Genomic DNA, 17,689 nt, shown 5'->3' with positions numbered 1-17,689 from the left:
GTGGTAAAGCTTAGGCTTAAAAAACTAATTAAAACACCTCATTCAGCTTGACTTGCATTATTTTGACAGCTGCATATAAATTCCTTTATGACGTACTGACACACCAAATAAACCGTATTTGTTCCTTATAGGTAGCCTGAACTCATTCTATAATTGCTTTTGCTATATTCTAGAGGAATGTCACTATGAAAGTGGTGCTTAGTGCCAGGTTTGAGTCTCGGCTGTGCCACGTGACATTCTTGGCTTTTGTGATGAAACAGTTGACCTTGTTGTCACTGGAAGAAAAAGATGATATTTATTAGGCTAACATGGTAACACTCCAGGACATGTAGCTGTCTCTTGTAAGGGTGTGAAAAGACACACTTCGTCCTGTCAGACTGGATTTTTGTCGTGTGACAGAAAGGAGATCAATGGCATAAATTATATGTGACCAAAGGAGAAAAACTCACACAACTGAAACTGTATAAAAAGATACAAAATGTTAAAGTTAGGCAAAGGATCAGGGTTTTTCAAAATGAGATGGAACAAAATTCAACCACATGATTATTGTTTATTCTAATTCATAGAAATTTCTCCTGAAATTGATTGATAGAGTGGAGAACTGTAATATTCCATTTCTGTATATTATTAGTACATTTCTCATGTGATCATAAGTTTTTCCGCATGACAATGTGACCATGAGAATTATTCATGTGCTATAATCACACCCACATGTGAAAAATGTGTTAATAATAACATATCTAAAAATGTGAATCTTGTGATTATTTGAATAAGATGTTCCTGTGACTTTTCTGTAAAGGTGTGGAGGCATGGCAAATATATATTTTTCTACCTACACTATATTTCTTTCTTTTTTGAGTATACTTTGGGATATCCTCTAATCTCAAAGACATTAGTATTAATTCTTTTTCATGCATTTGGACCTCCAGGCAAAGCAAATATGATGATTAGATCAAATAAATCAGAAGTAGTCAATTTTTTATTTTCAATAATCTGACTTGGCTAATCAGTGCAACATCTTAGAAACACGTAGAAACATATATATTGTCAAACACATATTACACAGTGCAGTCTAAGGCATCATCTAGGTGGTAAAAGTCTCACTAAAAGTCTCTGAATATTAGCACACTGCACATCAGAATGATCATATTACAAATAATAAACACAGAGCAGGCATATGAAGTGGGAAATAAACATCTTAAGTGTTTTCTATGTGGTAATAGGCAATGCAGGCCTCATGTCGCAGCTTGATCTCACACACACACTCACGCATACACACGCCACCGGGGACTTCACATGAGCCAGGCCCTCAGTGTTTGTCACAGGCTAACGAATGCCACCTGTCACTCACCCCACGCAGGGGCCGTCAATCAAATCACACCCAGGAGAGAGAGCGGGGGGCAGGACCTGCTCGATCCCCTAACAAAGCCATCCTCCCATTGGTGGTTCGCTTACAGTGCCACTACTCTGTTAGAGGGAGTGATGGAGTAGGGCTGATAAGGGAAATGACAAAAGATGGGCTGGAGGTGGAGGGGGAGAATTGATAGCAAAGAGGTGGGACAGCATTGATAACATTCACGCTATGCTAACAGCCCTCCATTTGGGACTGAGGCCTCGGTAAATCCTGTTAGTGCTTCCAATGGAGACTCAGGGGGGTCGAAGAGAAACACAGTGGTTTTCAGATTGTGGGGTTTTATCTGTTTGATTAGATTGTTAATCTGAAATTTCTTACTAACCAACATGTGAAATTAACACGTGTCACACTCTTATACTGTTTCCCCTTCATTTTTTCACATGGAGGTGTGATTATACCACATGAATAATTCTTGTGAACACATTGTCACATGTGGAAAAACTTATAGCATGATAATAAAGTCTTAAAAACATTGTTTTAGATAATGAGGACCCAAAAAAGATATTTGTTATTGTCTCAAATCACTCGATATACTGTATGTTAGAATGTCTTTAAAGCTGAACGAGTATATAGAAAATTCTATTCCTATATTGTCCTATTTGACTACTGAATGTGCTCCAAGTCTGGTTTTTTTTTGTTTGTTTTTAAAAAAGTCTTCATTTCGTGATCTTCCATTCATTCTTAACCTTATAATAATATTGTCATGGCTTTCCCTACAGGCAAATAATAGTTGCACTACATCTGTGTTATATGGCATTTAGCATTTACTTTAAAATGTTATGTTGTTATAATTACATGAAAATTTCATACCACACCCTTACATGATTTGTAATATTAACCCACTGATTTGTGTTTTAAATGTCTTTACAATTTTCCCCTGAGATTGTGTCCTACTTTGATTAATCACAGAGGCTGTATTACACACAGAGGTTATTTCAGTGCTGTATACGGGCCTGTTTAAAAAAAAGGAAAAATTTGATAATGGCTCCTCCAAATGTTTAAGTATGATTATCCCTAGTTCTGCAACCCTTAGAACTGACATCAAACCAAGCGCATGGTGTATATTCACATAAATTCAGCATTAAAATGTGAGAGCGTTTCACAGGATTAAGTATTTCCTCGACAGCAATCAGGAACTTGCTCGGAAAGAAAAACTAACATGGCGAAGGTGTTAAGTGTTAAATGCTTTCTGTGGATTCCCTTCAAGCTTTTGTTAACAGGTCTTATTCAGTCCAGACTATAGTCTATCCTAATGACATGCTCAGGCCTTTTGTTATCTCAGTGGTATGCAGGGGCCACTAAATGAAGTCACACCTTTTGGCCACTGTCATTATCAGCTCATTAGGCCATACATACTGTGGTCTGTTCTTCTCAATCTGATTTGGCAAGGTCATTCTTTTTCAAGTAGACTATTTTGAATAGGACTACAAATGGCAGACCTAATCAAATAGGGTATTTTATCAAAGACAAGTGGTTTAACGAGGTTTACATACAGCTTTATTATTTTTTTTATCAGTGCCCTGATAATTTGTTGTTCCTCTGATAGTTGTAGCAAATTGTATGAAGCACTGAAAAAGGCGAACTCACTCACAGAGAGTTGATCATTATATAAAATATAGAGATTTTGCCTGATTTATTAGACAATAATCTATATGGTTTGAAAAAAAAGGAGGGGGGTGGGATTGGGGTAGAGCTCTCAGTCTCTGTCCATTACATATCAGATGCCATTGTGACTAGTGCACATCTTTTTTTTCTACTCTCTTTGCAAACGAGGAACATCCTTTAGGCAAACGGTGTTAACCTGACCTGCTAGAGCATGTGTAACACCTGCATTGTGTGCAATCAGAGAAAGGAGGAAGGAAAGAAAACAGAGCCATGTGTGATGGACACAATGGCCGTTGCCCTGAGCTGTTTGTAGCATAATCCCTGATCTTTGCTCACCGGTCAGGCCATTGTACACACTGGGCAAATTTGCTCTTGAACATCTTTAATCTCTCTCTCTCTCTCTCTCTCTCTCTCTCTCTCTCTCTCTCTCTCTTTTTAATAGATATTTTAAATTCAGTTATAGTTGAGCTTTACACTGAGTAAAAATGTCATCAGATCTGGATTTTTCTTTTTTTTTAATACACTTTGTATTAAATAATTATATCAAACAAAGAAGTAAAGCATATGAGCTAAAATTTCTCAGAATATTGCTTTACAGAGAATATGCTGTATTACCTTCCTAGAATTAATAACTTTTTTCATTAATTAACTTTTTTTATTTTAAATTGTAGAACAGATAAAAACTATAAGTGAATTATAATGTATATAATTAAGACTTGTACATTTTTGACTACACCAGCTCTATTGATTGCTCATGCACTTTATGAGTGCACAATGCAGGTTTCCTTGCAGGTTTCGCACTGAAATGTGCATGTGAAATGTGAGCCAGTATATTTTGGCTTGTTTGCTGTGCTTTTCTCTGCAGGGGAGTGAAGCCAGGCTATTCGCATGGAAGTTTAGGAATTCTAATCTTATCTGCGCTGCTGGAACAATGTGGCATTAGCATCTGTTCTGCTGTCATTATCATATACATTAGTCAACACCTGTTTCACTTAGACCGATTTAATTACAACAACCGAAACGGTGCCCTTTGAATGAAAACAACTCCTCATCTCATCAAAGCTCTTCTACTCACTCCATCCTGATAAAGCAAGATAGTTTTCTCATTTTGAGCAAGAAAAACTGCTCTACTTTATTATTATAAAAAAAAATTATATAATATTATATATATAATTTGATTAAAAATAACACATTTGTATGTTTGTATATATATATATATATATGTGTGTGTGTGTGTGTGTGTGTACATATGTTTGTGTGTGTGTAAAAAAATGTTTTTCTCAAATTTCACCCATAATATTCTCTCTCATTACACAAAAGGGTAATAAGCTGTACCTTTCCTTTTTGCTGGGGTGGAACCTTCAAAAGCACACCTTTTGTACCTTTTACCTACAAAGCTGCATATAGTGTACATTTAAATTTTCCTTTCAAAAAACAAACAAACAAACAAACAAAAAAAAAACTAGGGTTATCGTGGTCCATTTATTCACCTTAAATAATTTTTAAAGGGAGGCCTACACTATATCCAAAAGTCTAGACGAAAATACATACTTAAAGAATTAATCATTAATTAATTAATCAATTAATTCAACAAAAATAAATCAATTGAAATAAATTATGAAAATACAATATTAAATGTAAAAATGATGTAACCTTGAGGGTACATCCCACAGACAAACTGTAGTTTAATGCTATTTCTTTGTGTATAGTAGCTGAATTGTCTGATTTAGATCATTAAACATTAATAATGATTATAAAATAATAAAAATAGTATAAAAATAACATGACAATAGCAGTGTCATTACTTCCTTGCGCACTTTGGTGAGGTGCACAGGCAAATCAAACACGCAAAAGTAACAACATGGCCAGAAATATCTGTACCTTGTTGCAGGTAAAACTCTGGAATCAGTCATTTAGCTCACTGTAACGTTAATGATGGTGATGTTTAGACACGTTTATTACCTGCTGTTAAAGCATTAGGTTTACGGCTCTGATTTAGTGCCAGCTTGTTCCAAGGTGTCAGACGCGCCATGACACGGTGTTGTTAATCAAATTCCCATTAATCTCCAGTGTTGTCTCGCATAGTCCTGCTCAGACAGAGAGATGAAACAACCTCAGCATGATCCAGAAAAAAGTTTATTCTAAGTTGTTAATATGCGGGATTTATGGCGAGGTCGGATACTGCTTAGGCTCAGATTTTTCAGGTTTGCCTTGCAGATGTTTTTGTTTTGATATTTTAAAATCATGTAGCTTTTGTCGTTGTTTAGCATTTAGAAAATAATTTAGAAGAAAATTTAGAAAATAATTTATTTTTATTTTATACAATTATATATTATAGGCTATATTTATTTATATATATATTTATTTATATATTAAATTATTATGATTATTGATAATAATAATGAATAATAATAATAATAATTATTATTATTATTAAAATAATACATAATAAATTATTAATATTATATTAAATCATAAAACATAATTTATATATCAGAAATTTGCTTTGCATTATGCACTGTTTAAGAAAAGATGCATCACGCACATCATTGCGCAATAGATGGTTACAATAAGCATGTTTAATATTTAGATTTAGATTTGTAATGCACTGACCATTATCATCATCATCATCTTCTTCTAAAGGGTATCCTGTAAGAGAGCCTTATCTCCTATAATGTGAATTTCAAATGAGGCATTACTATTTATCTCTGCCACAATGCAGATCGCAGGACTCAGATAAGTATCGTGTGTTTAATGGCTTTTTAGAGGCCGTTAAAAGGAACAGCGGAATTCTCCTTTGAAGGGATTTTAGTCCGAGTGAAAGCTCACGGCTTTTGGAGTACAACTGTCAGTCATGTCACTTGACCCCGCCCCTCGCTGCAGCTCCATCTATAAAGAGAGCCGGTGCGCTCAGAGAGTGATCACTCGAACTTTGATGCTCAGGTTTTAAGGATGCCTGCTTCTCCAAGCGGATTTGGTCACTACTTTGTGGACAGGAACGTCTCCATGCCTGCTGGATATCAGATGCTGGGCTGTGCGCCGGGGGTACAGCAGCCTCCTCCTCATCTGGCTGCCATGGCCGGGATGCCTCTGCCTTTTTCAGGAATACCGGGATACACTTTCATTCCGTTCCCACATCCTGGACACATGGCACACATGGTAAGTACTATATTTAAGCTGTAACATTAAAATTGAACTGATTTCACTCTGAGACTGTAGATAGTGCATTTACAAACTTATCTGCTATAGTCGACGCATGTCTGCTATAGTCTAATGTGACTGAGAATTCATTTCCTTGATATGTTATTGTGGCGCGTTAATTACGCACGGCGCAAATGCGCAAAAGGAACACGTTTAGACCCTCGCTAAAGTGCTGTATTCTCTGTTTTTCAGGGGAGCTCATACGACCTGAAAGCCGCCTCACCTTATCACCAGGCTGTGCTGAGCCGCGGCGGTGCGTATTTCTCTCCCTACAGACCGGTGGTCGCGGATGAGCCAGGACGCGTGGCCAAAGTGGCGAGCAGAGAAAGCACTGGCGCGCTGAAAGCCTGGCTCAGCGAGCACCTGAAGAACCCGTATCCCACCAAGGGCGAGAAGATCATGCTGGCCATCGTCACCAAGATGAGCCTGACGCAAGTGTCCACCTGGTTCGCCAACGCGCGCCGCCGCCTCAAGAAGGAGAACCGCGTCAGCTGGGCGTCCAAAGCCAAAAGCGATGAGGAGGAGGAGGCTGATGAGAGCGAGGCAGAAGAAGAAGAAGAAGATGATGATGGCTCTTCGCAGAAAGATCGATGCTCAGACGATGAGGCTGACATCGATCCTCAGATCGTTGATGTTGAGGAGGAGTTGAGCGCAGTGGAGAGCGAGGCCCTGCGCCCGGCTCAGGAGCGCCTAACGGAACGACTCGAACAGCCTAACGAGGGTGACACTTCCGGCTCCGTAGCCGTTACTACCGGAAACAGCGAGGCTGGGTGTGAATCGGCGAGTAAGGAGTGTAAAGAAAGTGCTAATGGACAGAAACCGAAAATCTGGTCTCTAGCAGAGACAGCCACTTCCGAAACTCCGGTGAAGAAGAGCAATGAGCATTGCCAAGATTTTAGCAAATGGTGGGCAAACTGGGCGTCCAGGAGCAGCTACTTACCTGCAAACTACTCTGCACACTTTCTCCCACAGAGTCAGTTAAACTGTTAATGCAACTCATGCAAGGCAGATGTTTGCACTTTGGAACTGTTCTGATAAGAGCTGAACTTTTTTTATTTTTATTTTTTGGTTATTCTTATCCTGGACCCTTTAGTCATGAAGTTTACAGTCAGGTTTACATGCCTGGTTTAACACCAAATGAGCTTGAGATTGTTGTAAATAATTGTAAAGTTTATTTTGTTGTACACATTGTAAATTATAAATGCCTTTACATGCCTATGATTAATTATTTTTGCTAAAATAAAACATTTGAAAATGAAAATCATGTTTGTATGGTCATGTTTGAATGAAAATGTCTTGTTTTTAGTCTATTTTAAAGTATTTTAAGTAAATGAAAATAAACATATAACCATATCATGTATTGATATGCATAGCCTTTTATGGTGGTTAGAGAAAGCATAGGTCTGTATGCAGGCTTGAATAAAAGTAGATCAGCTTTTCAATTTTGTCTTGCTAAATATTCATATTCAATATGGTTGTATAAACAGGCTTTAAGGTCATCTCTTAAACCCTGGGGGGTTTAAAATGGGGGTATTTTTTGCTTTCATGTTATGTGGGAAAACAGAGCCATTAAGGGATTTGCATATCTAGTGTTGATCTGTTAAAACAATTCAGAGCAGTGAGGATTAAGAACACAAACTGTTTCGTCTTGCTGGGTGATAATTAAGACCATTATCTGCTCTAAATCTGCCAAGCTGGTGAGAGACACCCCCCCGCCTTTTTTTTTCCTCTTTTTATTTTTTCAAAGACAGACTTTAAAACTCATATCAAAGAGGAATCAAGTGGAATTTCTGAAGGCAAAAGAGACACACCCGTAATACATGTATGCACTATACACACACTCTTGTACTTGCAGATTACTGATTCTCACACTTTCTCATTCTCTCAACATTTACGATGAATTTAATAGCTACTCTCTTGGAAATAAAGGTACCAAACATTGTCGCTGTAGTGGAACCATCAAAAGTGCATCTTTTGTACCTTTAATATGCATCATTATATGTTTAAAAATAATGTAAGGTACATTATTTCATCTTAACCCTTAAATGGGTTATGTATCCTGGGTGTTAATTGAACTCTAATGAGTTCAAAAATAGTAATGCATTAATTTTCTTTGTTTAAAGTGTTTTAATGTTCTTGCCCATTAAAGGGTTAAGGACCACAGACACCTTAAGTACCTCTGATGTTTGTTCTCTGTTTAAAGGTTAAAGAGTACTCCAAATGCAACGTCCCAGGTAAAAGATACATACTAAAAGTACAAGTGATGTACCCTTAATAGTACCACTTCAGCAATCTCTTTATTTCTGAGAGCTATAATGCAAAATGAGACAAGTAATTAGTGTAACTGTGAGTTAGCGTGCAATGTGCATCAACATGTTAAAAAGTTGCAGTCCATTTTATAATGGATTTTTATCCCAAAAGAGTGACTGGATCATTTAATGTAATAGTTGCTGCAAAGGTGCCCTTTGGCACACACCACACACACCACACACATCAACAGGATTAACCCCCAGGAGAACCTAATTCTGTTTTTTTTTTTTTTTTTTATCTTGAAGGAAGGGGGTGAAAGAAGACCTCTGCGATGTTAGTTATTCAGGTCTCCATGTAAATTCAAAGCCCCGTGGCCTGCTAATCCAGGGATAATGAGAAAACTCCTGGGTGCTAAAAAAGAGTGGGTTTGAAATGCACAAGCCCCCTTCGGCACTCGTGCATGGCAAACACACCGAGTTTGGAAATCCACCCTGGTCATGGCTTCTTACTGGTGGCCCAGATGAGGTGTAATCCTAGTCTAAATATGACTGCCAGAGGACTGGGGCTTTAAAAGGTGGGACAATGTGGGGGGGCTCTCTGTTATAAACAGGTCCTCCTGATCCCAACATATCTACTTTACTCAATTTGTTGTCATTCTTTGTTGAAACTAATCTTGATTAAGCCAGTTCATTACTGTTTACATTTTATATGGTGGATTATTTGTATCATACTGGTCATTCTGAATGTTTAGACGATTACTGAATTTCTCAAATAACCTTGAAGACATTTCATCACACACCTGAGTACAAAAGTCCAGGTACCTTGACTTCATCAGGTTCATTCATCTTCAGTAACTAGTTTATGCTAGAAAGGGTCACGGTTGATTTTATGAAATTAAACAACTAACTAAATATACATTTATAATGACATATACTAAAATATTTATATTTTATATATACATGTCCATTGTATATACATGACATATACATTCATCTTCAGTAAACGTTTTATCTTGGTCAGGGTCGTGCTGGATCTGGAGCCTATCCTGGGAAGGGGTCATCTCTAAGGCCCAATCTGAATTCAACCTTCTGATCAGTAGCTAACCTATTTAATGACTGAGCCACCATTTTCTAAAATGTCAGAGCAGAGCACAAACACAATCCCCAGCCACCAGTAATTATGCAGAAATTCTGACATCTGGGGAATTCGCACAGCTTAAACCTCACCTAGCTTGAGTACTGTACATTCAAATGAAATCATGTATTTAATGTTAGGTATGAAATCAAGAGCAGCCTTAAAAATCTTCATCATGTAAATCTATTCAAATTAGTTAAAAAAATAAAATTAAATATATATATATATATATATATATATATATATATATATATATATATATATATATATATATATAAATAAATAAACACATTCTGATGTTTATTTGATGTCTTCAGGATTATTGCATCACTAAAAAGGAGCAATTTTACTTTTTTTTCCCCCAAAAAAGAGACAGAAAAATGTCTGTATGTCCGTTAAAATTTTGGCATATTACATTATATATTATATATATATATTACAGACCACTTTTCCTTATTAAAGGCTGAATAAGTAATAGTAAAAAAAAAAAACATAATGAAAGCTTACAGGGATTATCTACAAAAAGAGAAGCAAGTGTGTCAGTCAAAGTCTTCAGAAGAACTGATGCAGATTCTCCAAGATGCTTAGAAAAACTTACCAGCCAATATCCTCACACTGTATGTGACACAGGCTGATGTGAACTGTATAAAGTGTATGAAGTCAGAGGGTTATAAACACAGCATATTTATTATCACAGCATGTAGATTTGCACATAACCTGTGATTTTGAACAGCGCTCTCATGTGGACATTTCACATAATAATACACAATAGTCTGCCCCAAGCACACACTGGGCACGCTCCCAAATGTTGTCCCATTGTACGAGAAAACACATCCACACAAAACTCATGATTTAAACAAATACACTTTAAAAGTATATGTACAGGAATTAGAATGCTAGAAATCAATGTTACATTATCATTGACACTTCCACTTTTAAAATATCAAAATTCAAATACAAACAAAACTGGCACAATAACAGGGATATTTACACCAATGTTGAAAAGTAATAAAAAAATACAAAAAACATAGTAGTGCAAGTCTGACCCATATCTGTCAGTTTCATTATAACTCATTCGATCTTATTCCAGATGATCACAGCATCAGAGTTGCCAGATGATCACAGCATCATGCTATCGCTCCCTAAGGTCATTGTAACTGGATATATTACAATACAGACTCAAGTGGAAATTTCAAGCTGTTCGCAAATGTGTGTTACAAGTTGCTGCACGCTACATCACATTATATATTATTCTTTACATGTCAAGAGCAGTTGGCAACCATTTCATTTCTAACAGTATTTGCTAACTATACTAATGCATGAGAAGTTTGATGACAAATTTCCAACATGTATTACTGCATGAATTTATTACAAATGGACTGAAAACCTTTCTGGCTCTGTTTCAGTCTCAGAAAGAAGTGAGGATTTACTGTTATCTTGAATGACAGGCATTCCATTTTCAGAGATGCCTGGGCTTAAGGAACCATCGAGTTTTAAAAGATCCTCAGTGTCCTCCTGTGGCAGATTGGCAGGCTGTGCAGTTTCTATGTCCACGTTGTCTTGAGGAGGTTGATGAGTATTTCTGATGCCCAAAAATCTACATGTCTGTAAGTGGATAAGAAACCCAGGTGTGTTAAAGAATGACAGCAAATGAAAATGACTGAATGAAAAATAGATGCTATCTATAGCATATTAGGGCTATGAAAAGTAAAAAAAAAAGTTTAGTACCTTTTGCACGAAGGATATAGATCCTGTTTTGCCTGTTTTCAATGAGATAAGAATGTCAATTTAAATCACACACATTCCAATATCAAATACATCAATCATAAACACACACACCCACACACACACACACACACACATTGTAATTGCATTACCTTTTCGATACAACATGTAGCCTAAACCTCCCAAAACAAAGAGCAGCCCAGTAACAACCACAGGTATGACTATGGCAAGCTTCTGACTCTGCACCTCTATAAGAAGAGAAAAAGATACGTGTCAAGATTTCATGCATACAGGTATAAACTTTCATTACTATATTAAAAAAAAAATAATTGGAGAGATTTTCTTTTGTCGAGCCACATTACTTATTCAACAGATATTTAAATCTTTTCTTAGCCCTCCTGTTTAATAACTCTAATATCAAAAATTGGAAAAGCAAACTTCAATAAATAATTTCTAAAAATTTGCATATATGAAAACTCACATATAAATGAACCATATATCAGTGCTGTCCCACTTGTCCCAGTCTTTTGTCCAAAGGAAGATATTTATTAGTATATCAGAGCTATAAGTAGAATAGAGCCTATCATACCACCTATTTATTACATCAGTGGTGATGACAGAATTATTTACACCACAGGTTTCAACTTTAAGTTCATTACAGAGACACTGCAGCTGTGTTGGTGAAGTTTTACGAAGAATGACACACAAAGGAAGTGATACTAAATTAGTGACATCACCAGGTCTGTTATTTCCACCCGTTTTTCATTTCCTTAAATCTAAACATTACTCATGCAAGCCGCCTCTGACGCCTCTGCACTGACGTATGGTAATATGTGTTTTGCTATGTGGCCTAAACAAACCAATGAGGGCATAATGAATAGATCTGTACATACCACAAATTCTGTCAGATGTATGAGAGCCTGGAACAACCTCTTTGGATCCTGACGAACACCTGTATTATAGGAAACACCAGAGAAGTATTATGAGCATGTGAAAATATCAGACAACAAAGCTAGCGTCTAGTATTTCGTCTGGCTAAATTATTAAAGAAGTCAGTTGGCTAATAAGATTGCACGATATTGATGGTGTTTTGATAAAAAACACTGCAACCAGAATCATTACATTATTTCTCTCAAGCATTACATAAGCCTGTGACTAGAGCTAAATGAGAGTTAAAGTGAAAATATACACACATCAATCATATAGTATTGAGCCAGAGATATGCAGTATAAGTCTAAAGAATTGCAAACATACTCTGTCCAAGGCTTGCAGGTTGAAGCTGACTCACGGTCGGAAAACGTCCCATTAGGACAGCGTTCACACTCTGTGTCTGTTGTTCGGGTGCCTGTAAGGACCAAAACATCGGCATCAGCTCTCCTGTAACTTGCTTTCATAATTGCAACTCTAACGGATCCAAGTAATTCTACTCAGAGAAATTTGTTTGTATTGACATAAATGAGAATATTAAACAAGTTTCTGTTTTTTTTATTTTTTTTTATATTTACTTTTCTCCTATAATGCTGGACTTATGGGACACTCTGTATTTTCACAGTTAAGTCCATTTCACACAATTAGAATTGAGCTGTAATATAATTTTTTTTTTAAAGTATAATACAGTAAGAACTAAAACAGTTCCATTTTTTAATCACACTTTAGATGTATCAGTAATTACTGTGGCTGCAAGTACACAGTAAACAATTTTTTCACTACGGTGGTGAGCAGCTGTGTATCCACATGAGGCTATAAAACCTAATCTATGAGTGCAGCAAGTTGTGTGAAGCCAAGATTAGGACATGAGGATAACTATTTTTTAAAACTCTTTTTTATCATCCCAAAACAGGTCACAAATAAATTTTATAAAATGTATTACTTATTCAGCCTTTAATAAGGAAAAATGACTATATACAGTAATTACTATTAGGAGATAATAATATATTATGTAACTCAGGACGGCTCAGTTATATGACTCCATATGTAACACACTTACCAATTTTCCTGACTTTCTCGCCTGCTTTGCATACTGTGTTTCTCACACACGAACCACAATTCATGCTGGTGCAGTGATGGTCAGGCTTGCACACACATGAACTGAGTTCTGTCTTGCTTTGTGTTTGTGCCCGCAAATTGAGGTCTGTTTAAATGAGAAAGAGAAAAGGAAAAAAGTGGAAAGGAATGAAAAATCAGAAAAGATCTTTTGTTATATATAGCATCTGTATTAATATGAGATAATAACAAACTACAGACAGGTGCATAGCCAACGTTTCTTCGGTGACCAGTACTGTTTACAGATTGATTAAATCTGACACAGAATGTAAACTCACTGGGGTCGCAGTATGGCTGGAGATTGCATCGAAAAGCAAACGTGTAACCATCCTGATATTCCCCGTCCGGACACTCCTGACAGACTGGATCTTCACAGTCCGTGTTTTGTAACATCCTTGTACCTTGAAGACGGTTAGTAAAATTTAGTGAGTCTGCATATCTAAACATAAATACAGAAGTTTTTTTTTTTTTCGCACAACAGCACATGATCAAAAAAGAACAGAAATGTAATCCTACCTGGTTCACACTTCTTGCAGCACTTATTATCCTTCACGTAATGCGTTTCTTCATCACAGGACTCAGCAACAACAGACAAAACCTAAAAAAAAAAAAAAAAAAAGTTTAGCAAAAGTCAAGTATCAAGACAAACTTTGATATCATCTCAATATACATATATGCACTAAGGCAAAATGTTGTTCCTCCAGGACCAAAATTCAAGATACTTCACTTTCAGTAGAATGACAAGAGCTGAAAAAGAAGCAAATATGTAACAGAGTGTATAGTCAACTCCACAATTATTGCTCAAAGCTCAAAACATATGGGGACAATATATTAGTTTATTTTTAAAATATTTGTTCCGAGTATTTTTTTTCTGCGAAACACCCCCACAAAAGCACTGAGCTACTTCCTCTAATGTCTAACAAAGACAGAGACACATGCATGTGGACTTCTCTATTCGATTCAGACCACAGTGCTTACAATAAGCTGAAATCCACCCACTCAGATGCACTGCAGAACACTGATTGTGTGTTCCCGTAACAAGTTTTGTGTTGATTAAAATACAAGTTTGGGATGATGATCTTAAAGAAAGATTGATTTATGGCCAACTCTTAACATCCTGGCAGAGGCAACCAGGGTTTGGATTAAGATCTTCTGGTACTTAATAGAACTCATGCTTTTCACAAGAACCCCTTAATCCTTAGGTGCAAAACAGTCCCAAAGAATCAACAATCCACCACCATATCACAGTGGATTACTGTGCTTTCCTTGTCTGCAGTCTCGTTTTTCCTGCCAAACGCAGCAGCTGCGCACAACCAAAAATCTTATGCATTCTCAAATGATAAAGACGTTTGACACCTATTTATTATGGCCCTAAATGTAGTTAGCTTATTTATACATTACTTGAGTATTACTGACATTGAAGACTCTTAACTATGTTTCCAAGAAAAAAAAAACTTTTAACTCTTGGGATTTTTATTTAGTCCTTTAAAGCACTCAATGAGAATCTTGAAGGCTTCTAGACGAGTGTTATTATAGCAGCAAAGGGGGGACTAAATCTAAATGGGTGTGATGGACAGGGGTCCACAAACCTTTGGCCATATAGTGTATAAACCACCAAGACTGCAGGGTGGAACTTGAGGATGAGTATCCTGGCCCTACCTCAGTAAAATGCTTCAACATGCTGAAGTAAGCAAAGACTCTTATTATAAAGAGGTGTCTCCTTTGCCTGTCAAGAAGGTGCGAACTCCATTTGAAAAATTTGAACAAGCATGTTAAGTTTCACCAACTTGGTAACATTAATTGGCTGTATTTAGCCTTTGCTAATGCCAGGTTAGATTAGCTTCGATTCCAGTAGATTACACAATTAGCTAGGCAGCAAGTAATATTCTAGCAAATATTGGTTATTTAGAAGATATATTTTCTTCTGATTAATTTATTGGCACACTACATAGTGTTCGTCATGCAAACGATCAGCAAACATACCGAGACTGAATGATATGTTCATGCAAAAGAGCGTAGTTGCTTTAAAATGAAAATCATCATTTGACTGTTTTAGTAGTAGTAGCAAGCATTTTGCTGCTGAAAACTCAACATTAACTTAATTTCATCAATTAAAAACATTTACTTTTTAATTTAAAAAAAAAATACTTGAGTAAACTTAAATATAGCAACTTTTTGACTTTTGCTTGAGCACAGTTTTGGCTGGATACGTCCACTTTTCTTTGAATAAGATTTTGATACGTTATATATACGTTCACATAGGGTGCATATTGTTTGTAATATAAAATGTAAAAATATTACATTTTTCTGTCACTGTTTTTATAACTTAATCAGATATCTTTATAAAAAAAAGATTAAAATCACAACTATTCGAAAGCAAAACTCTAGAAATACCAAAGACAGGTAGAATGACACTTCTTAGAATCTCTGCTTATTGGACCAGGTACTTTACTGTCAAAGCTGGACACATAATTTCTTTACTCTGAATATCAGGAGTGATGTTCAGAATTTAAAGAGCATTTTTGTCATATACTACGCTTGTAATATACATGAATATAAATAAAAATTGGTTTTATGCAACAGGGGTGTGAACTTTAAATTCCTGGCCTTCTTTGTTTTACCATCTGATTTTTACTTTATATATATATATATATAAATACACAATAGAAATATTGTTAAATGAATTTCTAGATTTTCTGCTGCACTTTTACACTGCACTCTCATAAGTGTAACATTTACAAACCCTTAATCAAAGCCATAACATTTCAAATTCCCACTGATTCTCATGATCCTGGTTCTGAAATGAAGTAGACCACGCCCCAACGACAGTTGCGTCACACCCTTAGCGCGTGATCAGGCAATATTGGGGAAGTATATCCATGTTAAAATACACAGATTCAAGCTTAAGTGTCCCACTTTACCAGGATTCAGCCTAAGTATAATTTTTCAGTCCTTTTTCCACCCCTGGAGATTTAGGTCCGTGAATAGGAAATCCTTCAGATATAGTGTATATCGTGTATTGTGTAAAATCATTAATTTATAGTTCATTTGCATTGAGCCTATGAAAACAAGAGCTATGCTAACCAACAAATCCGCATTAGCCTTGCTTTACCAAAAAAACCTGCATTAGCCTTGCTTTACCAAAAAAACCTGCATTAGCCTTGTCATGCCCCTCTATACATCAACGGATGGAAAGTCCCTAACATTCTCACATGACAACCACAGGTTTACCAACACTCTCTCTCACACACAAACACACACACACACACAAAAAACAACCGAGACTTTTAATGGCATTAACAGCTACTGCGGCCCAATCAAGTGTTACTGCATGGACCTATAGATAGATAAAAGCCTACGCTTTATCACAGCCTATACGTAGCGAAAACGAAACTGAAAGTGGGTCGCTATAGTCCATTATTGACTGTAATAAAACCATACACATCCTCTTCTATACTTAAATATAAACCCCTGATCCTTATTTACAGCATTCTACTATTATAGCGCTAAGAAACAAATAAAATGTGACTTTTATAACGCGAAGAAACAAGACATTCCCGTACTGCGTAGTCCAAATAACGAAGCGTGCCAATACTAATGCGCAGTAGTAAACATGTACTTACCAAAAGAATGAAGACGCTTCGAACATGCATCTTTGCTCTAAGCGTTTGTGCCATTAATGTGGACTGAAATCAGCCAAAGCTACTGTGAAGAGAAGCCGAGCGGTTATGAAGCAAACCCCTTTCTGTGTGTTTCAGTTCTGTTTCTGGATACTCCCCTTAAGGGCTCTGCACCAGCTGAAGGGGATTTCTGCGCCCCGCCCTCTGGAGACCACGTGACTCTTTCCCACAAAGCTCCTCATTCCCAGAAAAGCTCTGGTTATTTTCTGTGTGGAGTTTAACATTTTCTTCCCGTGTTTCTTCCAGGTCCTCTGGTTTCCTCCCACTTACCAGAAAACATGCCAGTAGATGGACTGGCTACTCTGAATTTCTACAAAGTGTGAATGTGTGTGTTTGTGTTTCCTCTGGGTTCTCCGGTTTCCTCCCACCTACCAGAAAACATGCCAGTAGATGGACTGGCTATTCTGATCTTCCACAAAGTGTGCATGTGCATGGTGACCCTGCAATAGACCCATCCTGGTGCACCTACTGACCTTACCGAAGACTGAGGAGTGGCACAGTATTCATAGTACAGTCATAGGCAGCACAGTGGTACAGCAGGTAGTGTTGCTTCCTCACAGCTCCAGGATCCCCTGTTCGATCCTGATCTCTAGTTATTGTTCCTGTGGCATTTCTCCCAGCGTCCAAGAACGTTTCC

At 36.8% G+C, this 17,689-nt stretch overlaps 2 protein-coding genes across 2 annotated transcripts; one reads left to right on the top strand and one right to left on the bottom strand.

Annotated features, from left to right (window-relative positions):
- The first annotated feature begins 5,704 nt into the window (after positions 1–5,704).
- irx7 (iroquois homeobox 7) lies at positions 5,705–7,481 on the top strand. The gene is made up of 2 exons (XM_026920075.3): positions 5,705–6,178; positions 6,413–7,481. Exons 1-2 carry the CDS (start codon positions 5,972–5,974, stop codon positions 7,208–7,210), a joined length of 1,005 nt encoding a protein of 334 aa, XP_026775876.1. The 5' UTR covers positions 5,705–5,971; the 3' UTR covers positions 7,211–7,481.
- A 2,791-nt stretch (positions 7,482–10,272) lies between these two features.
- cd40 (CD40 molecule, TNF receptor superfamily member 5) lies at positions 10,273–17,156 on the bottom strand. The gene is made up of 9 exons (XM_026920076.3): positions 16,996–17,156; positions 13,889–13,970; positions 13,651–13,773; positions 13,317–13,460; positions 12,584–12,674; positions 12,223–12,281; positions 11,482–11,577; positions 11,333–11,364; positions 10,273–11,209 (listed from the first exon to the last, which is right to left on the bottom strand). Exons 1-9 carry the CDS (start codon positions 17,047–17,049, stop codon positions 10,973–10,975), a joined length of 918 nt encoding a protein of 305 aa, XP_026775877.1. The 5' UTR covers positions 17,050–17,156; the 3' UTR covers positions 10,273–10,972.
- Between the last annotated feature and the right edge of the window lie 533 nt (positions 17,157–17,689).

This window comes from Pangasianodon hypophthalmus, chromosome 16 (assembly GCF_027358585.1).
Source record: "Pangasianodon hypophthalmus isolate fPanHyp1 chromosome 16, fPanHyp1.pri, whole genome shotgun sequence".
Lineage (NCBI taxonomy): Eukaryota > Metazoa > Chordata > Actinopteri > Siluriformes > Pangasiidae > Pangasianodon > Pangasianodon hypophthalmus.
The sequence above is the reverse complement of the archived record's forward strand: the minus strand, read 5'-3'. Positions and strand labels throughout refer to the sequence as shown.

Coding starts and splice junctions, on each gene's coding strand:
- cd40 (XM_026920076.3), bottom strand. CDS start 17,049: ATGGCACAAACGCTTAGAGCAAAGATGCATGTTCGAAGCGTCTTCATT. Junction 12,282..12,583: donor ACCTGCAAGCCTTGGACAGA/GTATGTTTGCAA, acceptor CCTATAATACAG/GTGTTCGTCAGGATCCAAAG. Junction 11,210..11,332: donor CTATATCCTTCGTGCAAAAG/GTACTAAACTTT, acceptor ATCCACTTACAG/ACATGTAGATTTTTGGGCAT.
- irx7 (XM_026920075.3), top strand. CDS start 5,972: ATGCCTGCTTCTCCAAGCGGATTTGGTCACTACTTTGTGGACAGGAAC. Junction 6,179..6,412: donor CTGGACACATGGCACACATG/GTAAGTACTATA, acceptor TCTGTTTTTCAG/GGGAGCTCATACGACCTGAA.